The sequence below is a fragment of the Ursus maritimus genome, unplaced genomic scaffold (assembly GCF_017311325.1).
Source record: "Ursus maritimus isolate PB19 unplaced genomic scaffold, ASM1731132v1 scaffold_12, whole genome shotgun sequence".
NCBI lineage: Eukaryota > Metazoa > Chordata > Mammalia > Carnivora > Ursidae > Ursus > Ursus maritimus.
In genome coordinates this window covers 62,332,269-62,354,548 of record NW_024423564.1, presented here as the reverse complement: position 1 = coordinate 62,354,548, position 22,280 = coordinate 62,332,269, and the positions used below count along the sequence as shown (strand labels likewise).

At 35.4% G+C, this 22,280-nt stretch overlaps 1 protein-coding gene across 1 annotated transcript in view; it reads left to right on the top strand.

Moving 5' to 3' along the window:
* ZFYVE9 (zinc finger FYVE-type containing 9) overlaps positions 1-22,280 on the top strand; it is a 172,125-nt gene that overhangs the window by 79,867 nt on the left and 69,978 nt on the right. Inside the window, exon 5 of the mRNA XM_040627308.1 lies at positions 21,299-21,398. Within this exon, the coding sequence (XP_040483242.1) occupies positions 21,299-21,398 (100 nt within the window). The remainder of the gene's footprint in view (positions 1-21,298; positions 21,399-22,280) is intronic.

The following is a 22,280-nucleotide window of genomic DNA, read 5'->3' as shown; positions in this document are numbered from 1 at the left end:
ATATAGTGAGCTTTTATAAATGTAATCATAAAACAGTAACTTGATAAAATATTATATTTATATTCTATATAAATATTTTATAAGTTTATGTAATTTATATAACGTGTTTATGTGTAAAATGGCAAATACAGTCAATATCTAACTCTACTTTTATTTTGAATTAGTGTTCTGCAGTAATGTCAGAAGTAATTTTATGTATAAAGGTGTATAACAACTGTAGGGGCGCCTGGGTGGCTCAGTCAGTTAAGCATCGCACTCTTGGTTTTGTCTCAGGTCTTGATCTCATGGGTTGCGGGATGGAGCCCCATGTGGGGTTCTGCACTCAGCAGGGAGTCTGCTTGATGATTCTCTCCCTCTGGCCCTCCCCTCACTCAATCGCTCTCTGCCCCCCCCAAAACAATATAATATTTTGATATTCATGTCATTATGCCATACTTGTAGTTTAATTAAGTGAAAATATACTTTAAAAATTAAAATAGCATATTTAAAATAACTTCAAATTTAAAACCAAGAATAAAACATATTTTTTAAAATAATTTTTTTAGGAGCTAACTGTATTTTTATTCAATAATATTACAAAATATAGCATTTTACTCACCTGAAATATTAGGGGAGAGTTATAATGTTTTTGATGCTCTCTGGGATAAAATAATATTATTCCAGAGCATGAAGAAATTTGATGATGCTTATTTTTTAACCATAGGAAAATTATTTTTCAGTACTTTAACCTAGGAAGACAAGATACGCAAAATCATGTCTGTGCTATGCAAAGTCATGTCTGTCTGTGCTGTCAGTCTGTGTTATTTTATGCTGTGACTTTGCTCAAAGAATCTTGACAGAATTGAAGATTATTTTCAACTTTGTTTACTCTAAATAGAGCTTACATAAATGTCAGATATTTGTAAATGAATGTCCTATATTTTGAAAAGGCAGCCAGGTAAGAGAATCTTTCCTTGTCACCTTGTTACCTGCCAGTGTTAAAGTATATGTTGATCATTTAAAGCATGTAAGTTCCTCATTATAATAGTGTCTCTCTGTATAATGCCATGAGATTAAGTCATAGACAAAAACTGCCTTCAATTAAGACCTTTTTAGTTGATTAACTAATGCCTGTTGGATTAGTTATGACAAACTTGGCCTGATACCAAATTTGGTTTATATCATACATAATGTTTTAGCAGAATTCCAAGGGTATTTGTCAAATTGACTTCATCCACGTATTGTAAGAATTTTCATCCTGAGAGCTTTAGAACATGCCATGAGCCTCCTCATCTCTACAAGGACAGAAATATTGGAATACAATTCTTCTCTTCTTTTTTCCTTTTATTTTGTGTTAGATTTACTTTATTTTATTTTACCTATTTTGGAACTCAGGCATCGAGAATCATACTCCTCGGGGCGCCTGGGTGGCACAGCGGTTAAGCGTCTGCCTTCGGCTCAGGGCGTGATCTCGGCGTTCCGGGATCGAGCCCCACATCAGGCTCCTCTGCTATGAGCCTGCTTCTTCCTCTCCCACTCCCCCTGCTTGTGTTCCCTCTCTCGCTGGCTGTCTCTGTCTCTGTCAAATAAATAAATAAAATCTTAAAAAAAAAAGGAATCATACTCCTCAGTTCATGGCACACTTTTTTAAAAAAAGATTATTTGTTTTAGAGGGGGAGAGGAGGGAGGGAGGAAGAGCAAGAGTCCCAAGCAGGCTCCCTGCTGAATGTGGAGTCCGACGCAGGGCTCGATTTCATGACCCCCAAGATCATGACCTGGGCCGAAACCAAGAGTCAGACTCCCAACTGACTGTGTCACCCAGGTGCCCCCTCATGGCACACTTAAAAAATTCAATTCCAGTGTAGTTAAAATACAGTATATTTTAATATTACTTTAAAATAATGTTTATGATGGCAATCTCCTGTGTACCTCTAAATATCCCTGTTCCCTAGTTTAGTTTCCTAGATATACCCACTTAAAAAAACAAAAAATAGTCTTATTTTTTAGAGCAGAAAAACTGAACAGAAAGTACAGAGTTCCCACACACCCCCTCTGGTTGACCCCATTATTAGCATGTTGCCACTAGCGTGCTACATTTGTTAAAATTGATGGACCGGTATCCATACATTGTTATTAACTGAAGTCCTATAAAAGAAAATATATACTGCAGTTTACTTTAGATTCACTCTTTGTGTTGTAGAGTTCTGTGGGTTTTGATAAATGCATATTATGTATTCTAGTATGGTATCCTATAGAAAAATTATACTACTCTAAATATGCCTTGTGCCCCACTTGTGCCTTCCTTCCTCCCACTTAACTGCCGGCAGTCATTGGTGTTTTTACTGTCCCTACAGTTATGTAACCTTTTCAGACTGGCTTCTTTCACTTAGTAATATGCATTTAAGTTTCCTCCATGTCTTTTTTAAAAAATTAAGGTATAATTGACATACAACATTATATTAGTTTCAGGTGTGTAAGATGATTTGATATTTGCGTATATTGTGAAATGATCACCACAATAAGTCTAGTTAATATATGTTGCCATACATAGGTACAAAAATTTTTTTGTGATGAGAACTTTTAAGATTTACTCTTTGAGGGGTGCCTGGCTGACTCAGTGGGTGGGTGGAGCATGCAACTCTTGATCGTGGGGTAGTTAAATTCAAGCCCACGTTGGGTGTAGAGATCACTTTAAAATAAAAATCTTTAATAAAAAAAGATGTACTCTTTTAGCAACTTCCAAATACGCAATACAGTATTATTAACTGTAGTCACCATGATGTACACTACATCCCCAGGACTTATTTTATAACTGAAATTTGTACCTTTTGACCACCTTGACCCATTTTGCCCAGCCCTCATTCCCCACCTCTGGCATCCATTAATCTGTTCGTTCTTTCTGTGAGTTTTGTTTTGTTTTGTTTTTAAGATTCTACATACAAGTGAGCTCTTACAGTATTTGTCTTTCTCTAACATTCACTTAGCGTAATGTCCTCAAGGTCCATCCTGTTGTAAATAACAAGATTTTCCCCTTTTTTATGGCTGAATAAAATACCATTGTGTATATATAGTACATTCACCCATTAAGGGACATTTAGGTTTTTTCCGTATCTTGGCTATTGTAAATAATGCTGCAGTGGACATGGGGATACAGATATGTTTTTGAGTTAGTGTTTTCTTTTTTTTTTTTTTTTGATGAATACCCAGAAATGGAATTGTTGGGTAATATGGTAGTTCTATTTTTAATTTTTCGAAGAATCTTCATACTGTTTTTCATAGTAGATACATCAGTTTACATTCCCACCAATATTGCACAAGGGTTTTCTTCTCTCCACCTCCCTACTAACAGTTGTTATGTCTTGTCTTTTTGATAGCCATTCTAACAGGTGTGCGGTGATGTCTCATTGTGGGTTTGATTTGCATTTCCCTGACGATTAGTGATGTTGAGCACCTTTTCATGTACTTGTTGGCCATTTCCTAAGATATACAATCTTAGGAAAAATATCTGTTCAGATCTTCTGCCCCCTTCTTTAATCAGATTGTTCTATTGAGTTGTATGAATTCTTTATGTATTTTAAATATTAACCCGTTAGCAGATATATGATTTGCAGGTATTTTCTCTCATTCCATAGGTTGCCTTTTCATTTTGTTGATGGTTTCCTCTACTGTGCAGAAGCTTTTTAGGTGATGTAGTCTTACTTGTTTATCTTTGCCTTATTGTTTTGGTTTTGGTGTCAAATAAGAAAAAAAAATCATTGCCAAGACCAGTGTCAAGGAATGTCCATGTCTTTTGTGATTGGATAGCTCATTTCTTTGTATTTATGAATAATATTTTATCATATGGGTGTACCACAGTTTGTTTATTCACTCAGCTATTGAATGATATCTTGGTTGCTTCCCATTTTTGGCAATTGTAAGTAAAGCTGTTATAAACATTCATGTGCAGGTTTTTGCGTGGACATAAGTTTTCAGCTCATTTGTATAAATACCTAGGAACATGATTGCTGGATCATATGGTAAGCTTATGTTTCTCTTTGTAAGAAACTGCTAAACTGTCTTCCAAAGTAGCTGTACCTTTTTGTATTCCCATCAGCAATAAATGAGAGTTCTTCTTGCACCACATCTTCACCTGCATTTGGTGTTGTCAATTTTGGATTTTAACCATTCATACAGATGTGTGGTATTTTCTCATTTTTGTTTTAATTTGCAATTCCCTAATGACATATGATGGTGAACATCTTTTCATATGCTTATTTGCTGTCTGTATATCTTCTTTGGCGAGGTGTCTGTTCAGATCTTTTGTCCAATTATAATTGGGATGTTTGTTTTCTTATTATTGAGTTTTAAAAGTTCTTTTTATATTTTGTGAGTTACAAGATTTTTTTTAGTCAGATATTTTTTACAAATATTTTCTCCCAGTCTGTGTTCCTTTCATTCTCAGACATATTCACTTTTAATTGTTTTAGAAGTATCTCTGGGTATTTAACTGAACATTTTCTTAAAAATTTTTTTCTTTTCTTTCTTTTTTTTTAAAGTAATCTCTGTGTCCCACATGGGGCTTGAAGTCATAACCCCAAGATCAAGAGTTGTGTGTTCTACCGACTGAACTAGCCAGGCTGCCCCTTAACTAAACATTTTTAAATAATACATTTCAGTAGCCTTTCTTTGCTGTTTCTTGATTTTAAGTGTTAGAAATGATTTATTAACTTTTCAATTATGATTTTACTTATGTATTTTCTTACTTTTTGTTTCTCCAACTTGAGTCTAAAAACTCAGTGAAGGTAAGGATATTTTCTGCCTTGATTGCTGCTGTATCCTCAACCCTAGCACATAATGGGTGCTTACAAAATTTTTGTTGGATAAACAAGTGAATGAATACTATCTCTTAATGTAGCAGTACATCTTTCTCTGTAACACCTTGAGTCTTCAGATGATGGTGTCAAATTCAGAATATAATGGATGTAAGATCTTTGGAAAATATTTTAAATTAATTGTATATGTTTCTCTTATTTAAGGACAGATTCCAACCAAAATAAGTTTATTTTCCTGATTTCATATTTACTTACTTATTGATGGGAAACAATAGATATGAGAGTAAGAAATGGATGCTTTAAATAGAATATTCCTCGGTAATTCAGTTTTCCTTATACTCTGCCTAAAAACCTGTCTTATAATTGACATTATGATCTGAACCATTCCAGTGTGGTAAAACATGAAAAAATTTTGGATTAACCTTGGTTTCTAAAGAAGTTAGGGAAATATTTTCCACTCACATCCTTCGAAAGGTTGTGTAAAGGCTAAAAGTTGGCCTCACCCATGTCATAGCACTTATACAGTATTGTCTCTGTCCTTCTCTTTGGACTATAAGGATATTGAGATTGATTCTGATTTATCTTTTGTCCCCAGCATGTAGTACAGTACCTGTCACCTACAAATTGCTCAAGAAATATTTGTTAATGAACGAATAAATAAATGCCAGATCATTAGTTTACTTAAATGTTGAATGCTTGCCATTTATCTGTCACTGTGCTGGATGCTGAATTTACACAGATGACATTGTGATCCCTACTCTTATGTAAAGATTAGTGGGAATAACCAAAAGCAAACAAATATATAATTATGAATTGTGATGTGGGCTATGAAGGAAATTAACAAGGGAGGATAATATGAAAGATGGAGGGTGGAGATAGATCTGGAAAGGCTTCTGAGAAATGACATTTTAGATGACATATGAAAGTTGAGGAGTCAGCCATTCAAAGTACAGAGAGAAAAATTTTTCAGGAAGAGAGAATAGCTGGACTAAGCTAAGAAGGCGTGTACACAAGAAACTAAAAGGAACCCAGTATGGGTAAGGCAAGAGTCACATAAAAAGAGCTTGGGGAGGAAACCAGGGAATAGATCATGTAGTGTACTGCAGGTCACGTGAGGAATACAGTGGGAAGCCATGGGAATGGATGAGCTTACCTAGGGAAGAGTTTACAGAGGGAAGAGAAAGGGCCCAAGGCTGAGCCACTGAGGTCAAGCAGAGCAGGACCCAGTACAAGTGACTGAGGAGGCATGGCCAGAGAGGCAGAAAACCAAGAAAATGTGGTGTCTTGGAAGTCAAAAGAAGAATATAGTTTGTCAAATGAGAGGAGTTATCACCTATATAAAGTGCTGTGGGAAGTCAAGAATATGTGGACAGGAAAAGGGACCAGTGGACTGGTCTGTATCAGACTCTGATAAAAGCAGACTTGGTACAGTGGATACAGAAGCCAGAATGGGTTGAAAATGGGGGATGAGCTGAAAATGGAATAAGAAGTGAGGAGATAGAGGTGGTTTTTTCAAGAAGTTCTGCTGTGAGGGAGGATAGAAAAAATTGGAGTACTTACTAGATGAAGATGGTTGTAGATGAATTTTTTTTTTTAAAAAATGTATGTGTCTGAGAGAAAGCACGCGGGAAGCCCAAGCGGGTGGAGCGGTAGGCAGAAGGAGAAGCAGGCTCCCTGCAGGGAAGGAGCCCAATGTAGGACTCGATCTTAGGACCCTTTAGCCCAAGGCAGACGCTTAACGCTTAACCGACTGAGCCACCCAGGTGTCCCTGTAGATGAATTTTTTAAAGGATGGGAAATACTTACTGTTGTATTTATGTAATGTAATGAATGATCCTCTAGACAGATTTTTTTGGGGAAAAAAGGGGATTGATCAAAGGAAGAGCAAAATCCTTGAGAAGGCCAAAGGGATGGGATCTACACACATGTTGAGGGTTTGGTCTTCAACAGGGGAAAGGAAGAGAAGTTGAGGACAGATAAAGGTAGGATTATGGATTTATTGGTGAGAGCATGAAGACATTTACATCTGCTTGGCTCACACTTCATATAGAAAATACAAACACTGAAAGAGGTGAAGTAGGTGAGGAAGGTTTGAGAGGGGCTAGATAGTTACCTTTGAGTAGGAGAGTAAAACCTAGTTAGAGAATCGAAATTTTGGTAGCCCTGTGAGACTGTCAGTTTTTCAGTCCTTTTATACTAATGCAGTCCTGACTTCATGGGATAAGGTATTCGTCTTTGGAGACATTGTGAGCTTGTTATGTTATCTTTGCAATATAAGCAGTTATTGGAGAAGCATGAAAAGTTCTATAGGGCCAATCTATGCTGCCATCCCTCTATCCATTTCCACTTCATTGATTCATTCACAAGCATTTATTTATTGCTTAGTGTTCTGTTTTCAGCCAAAGAGATGAAAGAAAAAAGGAGAATGGCTACCCTATTAAAACATACTGCTCATGCTTCCATAGGTGTCAAAACTTATATGCAATAGATAATAAAACAGTTACAAAGCAGCACATGCTTTATGGTGGGAAGCAGATAGACGATGATGGTGGTGGTAGTAGTGGTGAGAATGAGATGCCTAATATTTATTGAGTTTTGACTGTGAACCAGGCACTTTTCTAAATGCTGCTTATGTTATCTTATTTAATATACATAACACTGTAAGGTAGCTAGGGTTATAATCCACATTTTACAAAGGATGAAATAAGCCTACAAAAATTAAGTAACTTGTTCAGAATCACACAGCCAGTAAGTGGAGTTAGGATTCAAACTTAGGCTCTTTGACTTGTAGAGCCCACACTTCAGAGCAATATGCAGTGGTTTCAGGGAAAAACAAACAATAAGGGAGTGATAAAATTGAGGTCCTTAACGTAGAGCTACTGTAGCACCACTTGGACTTAGGACCACAGAGCTCCTAAGCAGCCAGCTGAGAGGGAAACAGAAGGCACCTAAACCTTTGGTACATACTCTGTAAGTTATCGTCTTCCTCAAAAGCCCATGTGAAAGGTGTATTATTCCTATTTTCCAGTTGAAGAAACTGAAATAGTGGAACTAGGAACCAGTGTTTTTTTGTGTTTTTTTGTTTTGTTTTGTTTTGTTTTTAACTCATGCTCTTTTCCTTTAAATATAGTTGACAGGATAAAAATGGTACAACTCAGTAGGTTTTATGGTGATTTTTATATTGTTTTCTTAGCATTTCTTAGAGGAATGTATTTATACCATGTTTTGAAAGCAAATATATTTATTTCAGAAAGAAAGTGGATAAATATCTGGTACTTATTTTATTACATGGCAATTTCTTATTTTAAAAAAGTTGCATGTTAAATTACTCACAATTCACTTTTGAATAACTTGAGTTACAGTCAGTTTTGTGTAACATTTGAGAATTTTGGTAGTGAATACAGAATAATCTTTGTAAGACTCTGAGTAAAAAGCACATTAAGATAATCTGCTGGTGGGCACCTGAGTGGCTCAGTCGATTAAGCATCTGACTTTGGCTCAGGTCATAAGCCCAGGGTCCTGGGCTCAGGTCCCCCATGGGGCTTCCTGCTTACTGGGGAGTCTGCTTCTCCCTCTGCCCCTCCCATCTCTCGTGCTCTCTCTGTCTCACTCTCTGTCTCTTTGAAATAAATAAATGAAATCTTTAAAGGAAAAGATAATCTGTTCGTTTATAACTTCAGAGATCAATTTTTTCAAGGTTTGTTTTATTCTCTGGTATTAAAACATGACCACTGGTTGTACTCCTTCAGAGGCAGAGAAGTAGTAATTTCTCACACTGAAAGTTTGTTGAAATGTATTAAGAACATTATAAAGAGCAGAAGAGATCAATATTTCTCAACATCTAGATTCAGAATAACTTTATAGCCATTTGCTAGCTTCTTTATGATCTCAGGTAAGGCACTTTGATCATCTGTAAAATAAAGATGATAATACTTAATTTGGACAATTGCATAATAAAGATCTGCTGAATGAATTAATTATGAGTATTAGAAGTAATAAATACGTTACCTAGCACTATATGTAGTGGATGATCATTAAATGGTAACTTATTATTTTAATTATGTCTTTATGGAAAATTGGCTATAGTTTCTTTATAAAGTGCTTTTTGTTATTGAGTTGTAGAGTTCTCTGTATATTTTGGATATCAGTTCTCTATCAGCTGATTTGCAAATCTTTTCTTTCATTTCATAAGTTACCTTTTTACTCTGTTGATAGTGCTACTTGATGCAACAAAGTTTTAAATTTTGATGTTTAACCTGTTTTTTTCTTTTGTTGCCTGTGCTTTTTGTATCATATCCAAGAAATCATTGCCAAACTAAATGTCATGAAGCTGTTCCCCTGTATTTTCTTCTAAGAGTTAGTTTTAGCACTTACATTTAGTTTTTTGATCCACTTTGAGTTAATTTTTGTATATTAAGAGTCCAGTTTCATTCTTTTGAATGTGGATATCTAGTTTCCCCAGCACCATTTATTCAAAACACTGTGCTTTGCCCATTGAACTTACACCCATGTCAAAATCATTTGACTATATATTTGTGAGAGTGTATTTCTGGGTTCACTGTTCTATTCCATTGTTCTCGATGTCTGCGTTTATGCTAATATCATACTGTTTTGATTATTGTAGCTTTGTAGTAAATTTTGAAACCTTAAAGTGAGAATCTTCCAACTTTGTTCTTTGTCAAGATTATTTTGGCTCTTTGGGATCCCTTGAGATTCCGTATTAATTTAAGAATGGATTTTTTTATTTCTGTGAAGATCATCATGGGGTTTTGATAGAGATAACATTGAATCTGTTTGGAAAACTTTGGATAATATGGATAGCTTTTAAGGATTTATTTATTTATTTATTTATTTGAGAGTGAGTGCACGAGTGAGTGTGGGGAGGAGCAGGGGGCAGGAGAAGGAGAGGGAGAGAATCTCCAGCAGGCTGTACGCTGAGTGCAAGCCCAACTCAAGGCTGGAATCATGACCTGAGATCATGACCTGAGCTGAAACCAGGAGTTAGTTGCTCAACCAAATGAGCCACCAAGGCTTCCCGCATAGTATGGACATCTTAACAATAATGTCTTCCAATTCATGAATTGTCTTTTTACATATTCATATCTTTAACTTTTTCAGCAATTTTTTGTTATTTTCAGTATACAAGTCCCTTACCTCCTTGGTTAAGTTAATTCGTAAGTATTTTATTCTTCTTGATGGTACTGTAAATGGAATCATTTTCTTAATTTCATTTTTGACTTGTTCATCATTAGTGTATAGAAATACAGCTGATTTTTGGGGGTCCCTGGCTCAGTCAGTTGAGCATCTGACTTGGTTTTGGATGGGGTCTTTATCTCAGGGTTGTGGGATCAAGCCCCAAGTCTGGCTGCACTCCGCAGGGAGTCTGCTTGAGATTCTACACCCTCACCCTTATACCCCCCCCCCCCCGCCATGTGCTCTCTCTTTCTCAAATAAATAAATCTTAAAAAAAGAAAAAAGAAATACAGCTCATTTTTTTGGGTTTACTTTATATCATGCAAACTTGTTGAATTTATTAGTTTTTACAGTTTTGTGTGTGGAATCTTTAGGATTTTTTAAATACAGGATTATGCCATCTGTAAACAGATAATTTTACTTCTTCATTTCCAGTTTGAATGCCTATTTGTTTTCCTCGCCTAATTGCTCTGGCTAAACTTCACATACTAAGCTTGAATATAAGTGGTAAAATTGTACATTTTTGTCTTGTTCCTATCGTAGAGAAAAAGCTTTCAGTCTTTCACTGTTAGGTATGTTAGCGGTGAATTTTTTATATGTGGCCTTTTATGTTGAGGTTATTTCCTTCTAAGTTTGCTGCATGTTTTTATCATGTAAAGGTGTTGAATTTTGTTAAATTCTTTTTCTCTATCAGTGATCATGTAGATTTATTTGCCCCTTCTATTAATGTTGTGTCTTACATTGATTGATTTTCCTATGTTGAACCATCCTTACATTCAAGGAATAAATCCCACTTGATCATAATCCTTTTAATGTGCTGCTGAATTTGGTTTGCTAGTATTTTATTGAGGATATTTTTTGCATCAGTGTTCATAAGGGATATTGGTCCATAGTTTTCTTGTAGTGCATTTGTTTGGGTTTCATATCAGGGTAATGCTGGCCTCATAGAAAGTTAGGGAGGGTTCTTTCCTTTTCAGTTTTTGGGAAGAGTTTGAGAAGTATTGGTGTTCTTTAAATGTTTGGTAAAATTTACCAATGAGGCCATTTTATTTGGAGTTTTTTTTGTTGAGAGGTTGATTATTGGTTCAGTCTCCTTACTAGTTGTAGATGTGTTTTGATTTTCTATTTCTCCCTGATGCAGACATGGCAAGTTTTGTATTTTTAGGAATTTGTTCATTTCATCTTGGTTGGTACAGTTTTTCCCCAAAGATTGATTTATTTATTTTAGAGAGAGAGAGAGAAAGGGGACACACAAGTTGTCACGGGGTGGGGGTGGGGTGAAGGGAGAGAGGAAGAGAGAGTCTTAAGGAGACTCTGCACTGAGCCCAGCATAGTCTCAGTCTCACAACGTTGAGATCACAACCTGAGCGGAAACCAAGAGTCAGATGCTTAACCAGCTGTGCCACTCAGGTGCCCTGTCACAATTTTTTTTTTGAGTAATCTCTACACTTAACATGGTATTCAGACTCATGACCCTGAGATCCAGGAGTTTATTGCTCTACCAACTGAACCAGCCAGACACCTCAGTCACAATTTTTTTTAAGCCAGAAGAAAATTATTTGAAAAATGTAGAGTAGGATATTGAGTCTTAAATGGCTTCCTTTAATAGAACAAATCGAAGTTGGTTACAGAATGTCAAATGACAAAAGTGTCTTTTGTTAAAACCATCACATTTTCAATATATAAACGGGCAAAAGAGTTTTAAGTGGGTTAGTAGACAGTAGAGAAATTTTTAAATTTATTGGTTATTAAGAGGTAGAGATGAAAATTTGATACTTATACAGGGAAAAATAGAAAGCATTGATAATACTCAATGCAGGTGATGTTAAGTTAAAATAAGCAAGTTTATACATTTAAAATGCCATATGTATCAATTCTTGGAGCTAATGATTCCATTTGGGGAAAATAATTCCTTAAGAGCAAGACCTGTAAGACAAAAGATGTTCATTTTAGTGTTACTTTATTTAACTAATTTATTAAGCTCATAGGGCATTTTTTCCATGCTAGCATGGAGCCCAGCATGGGGCCTGAAATCACAACTCTGAGATCAAGATCTGAATTGAGATCAAGAATTGGACATTTAACCAACTGAGCCACCCAGGTGCCCCTTAGTGTTACTTTAAATATCAAGTACATTTGAAACAATTTCTGTCCAAAATTGGATAGTGATAAATTAAATATATATACATTTGATTTGACCATTAAAAATAATTAAAAGGCAGTATGGAAAATATCTGTGATGATACATGGATAAAATAAAATGCAAATTCATAGTTATGCTTTGTTTATAATTACAAAAGTTATTCTTGGCATAAAAACATACATAAAGTGAACACGTAAAATTCAAAACAAGTAATTTTAATTGGTGGAATTCTGGGTAATTGTTCTCTTTGTCTTTTTGTTTTTAATTCTTTTTTTTTTTTCCTTTTTTTTTTTTATTTGGCAGAGAGAGAGCACAAGGGGGGGGGGAGCAGCAGGCAGAGGGAGAGGGAGAAGCAGGCTCCCTGCTGAGCAGAGAGCCTGCCCTGTGGCTCCATCCCAGGACCCGGGGATCATGACCTGAGCTGAAGGCAGACGCTTAACCGACTGAGCCACCCAGGCACCCCTGTTTTTAATTCTTAATAGTGGTTCTTAGTATTGGTTCGATTAAAAATAATTCAAAATGGTGGTGCCTGGGTGGCTCCATGGTTAGGCGTCTGCCTTTGCTTCAGGTCATGATCCCAGGGTCCTGGGGTCGAGCCCTGTGTCAGGCTCCCTGCTCAGTGGGAAGCCTGCTTCTTCTCTCACACTCCCCCTGCTTGTGTTCCCTCTCTCACTGTCTTTCTCTCTCTCTGTCAAATAGGTAAATAAAATCTTAAAAAAAAATTCAGGATCTATGACATAGTCTTCCCAGAAAAAGCGTATACAAATCTGATTAATTTCTAGATCTAGCAGTCAATTTATAGGAAATAGAGAGTTAGAGAAATGCATTAAAAAACATCACCACAAGAAGGCAATCAATGAAATCCATTTTGTGGGAAAGTACAGGACAAATGACTCAGTTCTTTCAAAACAATATTTTTGAAGGAGAATTTATATAATAAAAGAGACTTGAGACATTCACTAATCATAGCATATGGACCTCTTCAATTTCTGCTTCAAGCATAACATTAAAAGGCTAAATAAAACTTAAAAATATACAATAATAATGCAGCATTAAATGCGTAAATTAGAAAGGAAAGATCTAAAGTCAGTCATCTAAGGTTCCACCTTAGGAAACTAGAATGAGTGATGTTGATAATGACAGAGACTAGGCATATGTTGGGGAGGGGTATATGGAATGCCCTATGTCTGCTTCATTTTTTTGTGAACCCAAAACTGCTGTAATAAAGGGAGTCTATTAAAAAAAATGTCTATTAAAAATGTTAACATTGTTTCAATATTTGGTATTAAGAAATTATTAATTTTAAGAAATCTTAATTTTAAGATATGGTACTATTATATTAAAATAGTCCCTGTGTTTCAGAGATATATATTGAAATATTTAAAGATGAAATGATATCTGAGATTTATTTCAAGATTATTAAATGAGGGAGAAGTAGGTGAGGATTTGCTTTAATAATTGTTTCACCTGGGCACTGTGCACTTAGGGGTTTTTTATGCTGTTATGTCTGTTTTTGTATTATTGAAAATTTTTGTAATAAAAAGTTTTAAAATGCAGAATGTCCAGAATGTGGTTTAAAAAAAAGGGACATGTTTTAATTGCTTGCCTTTTACAAAGTAGCACTTTTTTTTTTTAAGATTTTTTTTTAATTTATTTATTGATAGAGATAGAGACAGCCAGCGAGAGAGGGAACACAAGCAGGGGGAGTGGGAGAGGAAGAAGCAGGCTCACATAAAACTTAAAACACAATGTGCGTTATTTAAAAAATAATAACAGGACATAAAAATTAATTTATAGCATGTTAGAGGAAATGGGTCTGGTAACTTCAGACAAGTTTAAGGTTTTATGTCAAATTTGTTTTCTTATAATTCTGGTGTTGTGTCTGTCTGTATAACCTGGATTGGAAATTAAAATTGCAAGGTTGAATTAGAGACCTTTTGTAGCCCTTCCTGTGGTGTACTCTTAAAATGACTAATAATTTTTCTTGTTTTCAGTTAATAACAGACAAGTTGGAACAGGTGTTTGGATAGAGGCAGAGTTGGAATCAGAACTGCTTTAGCTCTTACTACATTGGTTTTGGTATTTGCTAAAAGCCAGGGTAAAGTACACTTCTGCACTTAAGAATTTTTACAAGTTGTTATTGTCACTGGTCTTTGTGAATAGCTGGATATTGGTCATTTACAAGCACTTTCCTGTTTTTTGTTCTTGCAAGGCAGTTATTTTTTGTCATAATTATAGTATTTTTTTGAAGATCTGGGATATCACTTTTTCTGCTTTCTAAGTTGGGAAGAATTAAGTGAACATTTGATGATTTGAATTTTCAAGAATTTTAAAGGACTAAGTGTTATTCTCACTGTAAGGGGGCATAAATAGGCACACATGGTACTTGAGTATAAAACTTGTTTATAAATTTGGCAATAGGATTTGTTATGTGGAAAGCCATGAGTGGGAAGTAGTGAAAGTAAAGAAAAGGGAAATAAGAAAGGCACCATCATTCACGCAGTCCCTACTATGTACTACATTTTCCATGTATTATCTCATTTAATCCTCATAAAAGCTTTACAAGGAGACTGTTAACATTTTATTTTTACATATGAGGAAAAAAATGAGGCTTGCAGAGTTTAAATTATTCCCATAAAGTCATTTGGCCAGTGAATGATAAAGTTGAATTGAAATCCAGAAATGGCACATTAAAGAAAATTACATGTAAACACACCAATGGTCAGAGATAAACAAATACCTTAAGATCTCTCCTATATGTGGAATCTAAAAATAAACAAAAAACCCCAAACCCCCCAAGCTGTAGGCTCATAGATAGAGGCAGGGAGGTAGTAAGGGTAGGGGTAGGTTAAAATGGCAAAACGGGTGAAGGGAGTCAAAGGTACTGACTTCCAGTTATAAAAAAAGTCATGGGGATGTAATGCACAGCATAGCAACTATAGTTAATACTACTGTATTGCATGTTTAAAGTTTGCTAAGAGATTGAATCTTAAAAGTTGTCATAAGAAACATTCTGTAACTACGTATGATGGCATATGTTAACTAGACTGTATTGTGGTGATCATTTTGCAATATATACAAATACTGAGTCGTTCGTTATGTTGTACACCTGAAACTAATATAATGTTTGTCAGCTATATCTCAATTAAAAAAAAAATTTAACTCTGCATTACAAAGAATAAACCTTAATATATGTAAACAACAAAATGAGCTGACCTCAGTAAAAAGACCAAAAACACACAAATGGAAGATTTTAACCAGTACTTAGCTGGAACATTGAATAGCATATGTATTATATATCGTCATAAATTGTCTCTACAAAGACAAATGTATCTATGATATAGCCCTTCCCAGATAAATCCACATTAATGTTTGTTTCTCTGCTCATATATTCATGTGTGCAATAACTTTAGTTATCAAGGAAGCAATAAACATTTGTTAAGTACCTATTTTATTTCAGGCATTGTGATATCAGTATTAAAATACTTCAGTTATTCATGAAGTTTACACCCTAGCTTGGGAAAATGGAGAATAAGTTAAATAAATGTAATAGATTGTAGTAGATTGTGTTAGTTGTGATAATAAAAGTGTATGGTATGATATTTTGGTAGCGTAGTAAGTTTGTATGTGTAAATATGTAATTCTCTATTTCTAGACATGACTTTTTGACTCTGTAGCTCAGAGAACTGGGGAAGGTTAGATGAGAACTTAGATAATGTTTGTAGTGTGAGGTGGGATGTTTTTGTCACAGTGACTGGGGTTGCTACTGGAGGTTAGTAATCTGGGACTTGGGCTGCTAAACGTCCTGTGTTAAGCAGAAGAGCGCTGTGCAGTGAAGAATTGGCTGTCCCAAATGCCAAGAATGCCCTTGTTGAGAAACACTGACTAACCTGATTCATGATAAACAACTTCATCTAGCTCTTGTCAGGCAACTTTAGTATTATCCAGTAATTTTAAATCCCAAGATTATTAACCTATTCTCAGTTGGTTCAGATCTCTTAGATTCTGCCTATCTGTTCCATGGTTCTAATTCTAATGAACTGAGATTATTACATGATAGTCTTTGTCTTTTGAGAGTGAGAGCCAGCATTTCCGGGTCAGTCTTCTATTTTATGTTGTGGTACACCATCTGTGTCAGTCACAGGCACTGTCCTGTGGTGGTTTTGTCGTGTCTGTTACATTTGATCCCATGTAGTTCTCTGGCATGGGTGATCCCACAGAAATGTATCCCTTCGCCTGATTCCCATTTTCTTGCCATTGTAGGTAGTTTCTTGGCAAGTCATCCACTTTTCTAACTTTTGTGCTCTAATTTCCTTGGAGTCATAAAAGATCCCCCTCCACACTATTGTTAGGCTCATGGCAATATTGGGAAGGATGGGTAGGCTTAGGTCCTTCTGTTTAACTGCATAATGCTGCCTCCTAGCTTGCTTTTACAAAAGGATATCTTTGTGGGGTGGTTTGTTTTTGTTTTTTTTTCATTCTTTCTTGAGCATTTTTTTACCCAAAGCAAGTCGTTTACTTCAAAAATTCCCAACTGTATTAGTTTGCTAGGACTGTCCATAATAAAGTAACACTAGGGGCACCTGGTGGCTCAGTCAGTTGGGCTTCCGTCTCTTGATTTCAGCTCAGGTCATGATGGCAGGGTGGTGAGATCGAGCACCGAGTCAGGCTCCAAACTCAGCACAGAGTCTGCTTGTCCCTCTCCCTCTGCTCCTTCCCCCACTTGCACTCGCTCTCTCAAATAAATAAATAAAATCTTTAAAATAAAGTACCACCAACTGGTGGCTTAAACAATAGAAATTTATTGTGTCACAATTCCAGAGGTTAGAAGTCAGAGATTGAGGTGGTGACAGGGTTGGTTCCTTCTAGGGGTTGTGAGGGAAGGATCTAGTCTGTGTCTTTCTCCTTGGCTTGTAGGTGGTCATTTTTATGTTCACATTGTATTCTCTGCATATTGTGTCCATATTTCCCCTTTTATAAGGTCACCAGTTATATTGGATTAGGAGCCTACCTTAATGACCTCATTTTAACTTGATTACCTCTGTAAAGAACCTCTTTCCAAATGAGTCACATTCTGGAGGGTTAAGACTTCAATATATGTATTTGGGGGAGAGATGATTTAAAACCCAACTAATATTCCTTTTAATTCTGTTTTCCTCTTAGAATACGGAAAAGGTTCTACTCAAAATAAAATTAAAATATCCCAGTCCAACACCAAAAAAAAAAAAATAATAATATAAAGTAAAAAGTCCAATTCTTATCCTCCAACTTGATTATTTTACTTTTCTTTTCCATGTGAGTAACTACATATAGAACTATCTCATTCTTTTTACAGGCTAACAGCATTCCATTTAATGGTTATACTGTGGTAATTAACCATTTCTGTACTGATGAACATTTTTGTTGTCCACAACTTTTGACTATTACGAACTGTACAGAACTAATTCTTGTATACATCTCATCACACATTTGGATTTTTTTTTTTTTTTTTTGTATGATAAATCTTTCAATTTGCATGTGCTGGGGTGCCTGTGTGGTTCAATCGGTTAAGCGTTTGACTCTTGATTTTGACTCAGGTTATGATCTTGGGGACATGAGATCGAGCCCTGCACTGTGCTCCATGCTGGGTGTTGAGGCTGCTTGAGATTCTCTCCCTTTGCCCCTCCCCCCTCTAAAAAAATGAAAATAAAAAATAAAATTTTTAAAAATTGCATGTGCTAAATCAAAGGGAATGAACATTTAAAAATTTAAAAGATATTGCTAAATTAATCTACCAGCTTATACTACCACCAGGAGGATATGAGAGAAAGTTTCTCTTTTCTCTATACCCTCACCACCATTGGATAATATCAGTTTTTTAAAAAATCTTTGTACAATAGAAAAAGAGTATCTCATTCTTTTAATTTTTATTTTGTCACAAGTGATACATAGTGTATCTTTAGTCATTTTATTTATTTTTCTATAGATTTAGCTGTGTGAGTTCTTGCTTATCTTCTTTAGAGGTATTTGTATTTTTCTTATTAGTTCACTGAAGCTTCCTATATGTTAGGGATCTTAGCCCTTTGATCATTATATATAACACAGATATTTTATGTAGTCTATTTTATTCTTTTTGATGTTACTGTAAATGGAATGTTTTGTAATTTCCTTTTCAGATTGTTCATTTTTAGTGTATAGAAATGCAACTGATACTTGTGTGTTGACTTTGTATCCTGCAACTTCACTGAATTCATTTATAAGTTTTAGTAGTTTTTTTATGTGGAATATTTAGGGTTTTCTGTATATAAGTTCATATCATCCGCAAACAGAGATAATTTTACTTCTTTCCAATTTGGATGCCTTTTACTACTTTTTCTTGCCTAATTACTTTGGCTGGAAATTCCAATACCAATGTTGAGTAGAGGAGGTGAAAGCAGGCATCCTTGCCTCATTTCTGAACTTAGAGGAAAAGCTTTCAGTTTTTCACCATTGAGTAGGGTAATTGCTATGGATATTTTGTATATAGCTTTTATAATGTTCTGGTAGTTCCCTTCTGTTTCTAGTTTTTTGACTGTTTTTATTGTGAAAGGGTGTTGCATTTGTCAAATGCTTTTTCTGCTTTGAGATGACTATATGGGTTTTTTCTTTCATTCTGTTAATGTGTGTTACATTAATTGAGTTCTGTATGTTGAATAATCCCAGATTCATTCTTTTTTCTCTACACTGTAGCCATGCAGGTGTGATCATATCTTTCTTTTTGATTAAAATATTTAAGTGATTTCCCATTGCTCTATTAAAAAAACAAAATTATTAATACAACCTATAGAACCTTTGCCTGGTTTGCCATCTTTTTTTAATTGAAGTATAGTTAATATACAGTGTTATATTTCCATTTGTACAACATAATGATTGAACAGTTCTATACGTTACTCTTAATGACTCTATCGCCTATGCTCTACTTTTCATCTCTATGACTTATTTTATAACTACAAGTTTGTACCTCTTAATCCCCTTTATCTATTTCAAATACCCATCCCCCCCACTCACTTCCCCTCTGGCAGCCACCACTTCTCTGTATTTGAGTCTATTTTTTTGTTTTTCTCTTTGTTTCTTTGTTCATTTGTTTTGTTTCTTGGATTCCACAGATGAGTGAGATTGTATGGTATTTGTCTTGTCTGGCCTCATCTTATTCTGTGTCTCCCTTAACCCAAGGGCCTCTAGCCACATTAACTATTTTTAGTTCTTTAATGGAGCCATGTTTTCTTCCCCTAATGGGACCTGTGCACTTACTGTTTCCTCTGCTTATTATTGTCTCTCTCCTTGTTACCATTTTATGCATGAAAAACTTTTACCTCAGATTTTCTCTCTCTCATTTTCTAAATAAAACCTCCCTTGACCCTGCCAGTTGAGGTAAGGCCTAGATTACATCTTATTTTATCATGTACTTCTTTTGAAGCAAGTAATTTTATATTCAATTGTGTGATTATTTAATTTCAGATTCTAACCTCTGTAGACTATGAATTTCATGAAAGCAAAGGTCATATCTATTTTGTTCACTGCTACATCTAGTAGGGTAGCGTGCTGCCCAGCACATAGTTGGGGCTCAAATATTTGTAGCATAAATGAGTGAGTGATAGCTTCTTGGTTTTATGTCTTGATTAGAAAGGTTATTGAAAGATTTCAAGATTTACATGATTAGATTCACTGTTTAGAAAGTTCTGTCATTTATTGTTTGTGTGAAAGATGAATTAGAAAGACATATCTGAAGATTAGGAGGACAGATAATTGATTATGATTATCTTCTTGGCCTCAGATAATAGAAGCCTAAATAAAGGCAGCAGCATTAATGATGGAGAGGGAGAGATGGTATTTTATGAGAACCATTTAAGAGGGAGAACCAACAGGACTTAGCAACTGACTAGATGTAGTCATGGTGTGGGAGAAAGAAAAGTCAAGTCTCAAATTAAAATGAAATGCCATATATGAGTTAGTATGAGGCAATATTACATAGTGCTGAAGAACAGAGCCTTTGGAGAGTTATTACATAACCTAGCTGTATAGCTAAACGATTTTACTTAACATTTGTTTATTTTAACTCTGTTAATTGTAAATGAGTGCCTTCATCGAGGTTAAATGAGATAGTATATGTAAAAAGCTTGTATTCATAGTTTGCTGTGAACTTGGACAAGTCATTTAACCATCCAAACTCAGTTTCTTCTGAGAGAAAAAAGGATAATCTATTTCCTGTTCCCCCTGCATTGCAGGGAGTTACTTTGAGAATATAAAGCCTATGAAGACTGTAAATTGCTAATTGTAGTAGCTGGATAGATTAATTATACCTAGTAGGAAAGGAGATGATCTCTCTTTGTCTTTATATGACCTCGTCTCTTGATTCGTCTTTGTCAGATAGATACTTTTTGACCATAAAGACTGCATTAGTAGAATTTACCATACTGGCAACAGCCTTCTGCCTGAATAGGGCTCTCTGTGATAAGTGACTAAATGACTTCTCAAGAAAATAAATCTTAACATGGAGCTAAGGAGATTCTTATTGCCTGATGTGGAAGGGAGAAGAAAGTAAGATTATCAGGAACCAACCCTGGAAAAGTAGAAATAAGGTGCTGGAAATTGGCCTGGTGAATTTTTGGTTGCCTGTTCTGATTTTCTATAGCTGGGCCTGTGCTTATTTTTAGGATTGAGTTGTATACTTTGATCTTTCCAGGCTTTCATAATAAACCAGTGAAAATGATTATTATGATTATTATTCCACACATAAGATGAGTAAAAACCAGAAGTAAAACCTGGAATTCTCAATGCTTGCTTATTTCACCTTACTATGTTAGCCTTTCCAAACAGTTGTAACTATCTTTAAATGCCCATGTTATGTGATATCATGTATAGGAATTTCGCCTAAGGGCAGCTCATTTTTCCCCCCTGCTGTGTATTTGTTATGTGATCTTGGCTAAGATTTTTATTTTCAGCCAACACTTTGACTTTCCTTATTGCTGACAGACTTGTCATCTCACTCTTGCTTTTGAGTTGGGTCTTGTGCCCAGCTTCCTCAGTTGCATTTTCCTTTGAAATTTTCAGTGTTGTAGTAATATGGTTTCCTGTTAGTCAGTGTTGGTCAGTATTGGTTTGCTCCCTTCATACTGTGATTCTAAATAAATTTAGTATGTTCTTTTTCCTACAGGTTTTCTGTGCTTCCTGCTGTAGCCTGAAATGTAAACTGTTATACATGGATAGAAAGGAAGCTAGAGTATGTGTAATCTGCCATTCAGTGCTAATGAATGGTAAGTATTAAAACAGTTTGAATTCACAGTTATGGAGACAAAGCAAGAGAATTCCTATGAAAAGGCAACTGTTTTTTCCTGCCTTTCTCTATAAGTTGCTCACCTTCTCAAAAAGGCACAACTTTAACTAAAAATACTGAGCTAAATTTCCATGTTTTGAAAATATTGTAGAATTTCAGAATTCCTGTGCCTAACTTAATAAATGAATGCTAACGTCAGGTAAGTTTTGCAGGAAGAATGGAGGTTCACATGGAAATCTGGTGTTGTGTGGCTTTATCCTGTAAAATGACTGAAGTAGGATGGGGGTGGGAGGCTATTGACTACTCAGATGATGAAATATTAAAATTGGGCTGAGGTTTTCCTTTTAAGGGAAGCTATCTCTAGGGATACCTTAATAACTTAACATATATTCCTATTAACACCTTGTTTCATTTATCTTGTTAAAAATAAATATTTTAGCATCTAAGATCTAATAGAGGAGTGCATTTTCCTATCCGTTATCTCTTTAGTACTACTTAGATTTGTTATAAGGATATTCGTTTTGAATTTAGTTATGTGGTAAGAGAATATGAGCAGGAGAAGGTAAATATATCTTGTCCAGTGTTCATCTTTTTTGGGACTGGAAATGAATCCAAGGGAATTTTAGTTAAAAATTTTAAAACAGGAATTTATTTAAGAGATACAACAAAATTGTCCAGGCTGTAGTATTTTCTCTTTGAGTACATCTTTGCACAGATGCCAGAAGAATTACTAATAAAATGTTCAACTTGGACACCACTGCTGCCTGTGCCAGGGTCGTGTGCATCCTGGAGGCCGGAGCCTATCTGCTTAAGACCCCTCCTGCTCTGTCTGTCTGCGTTGCTCATAGTGATGTTTTCCTGT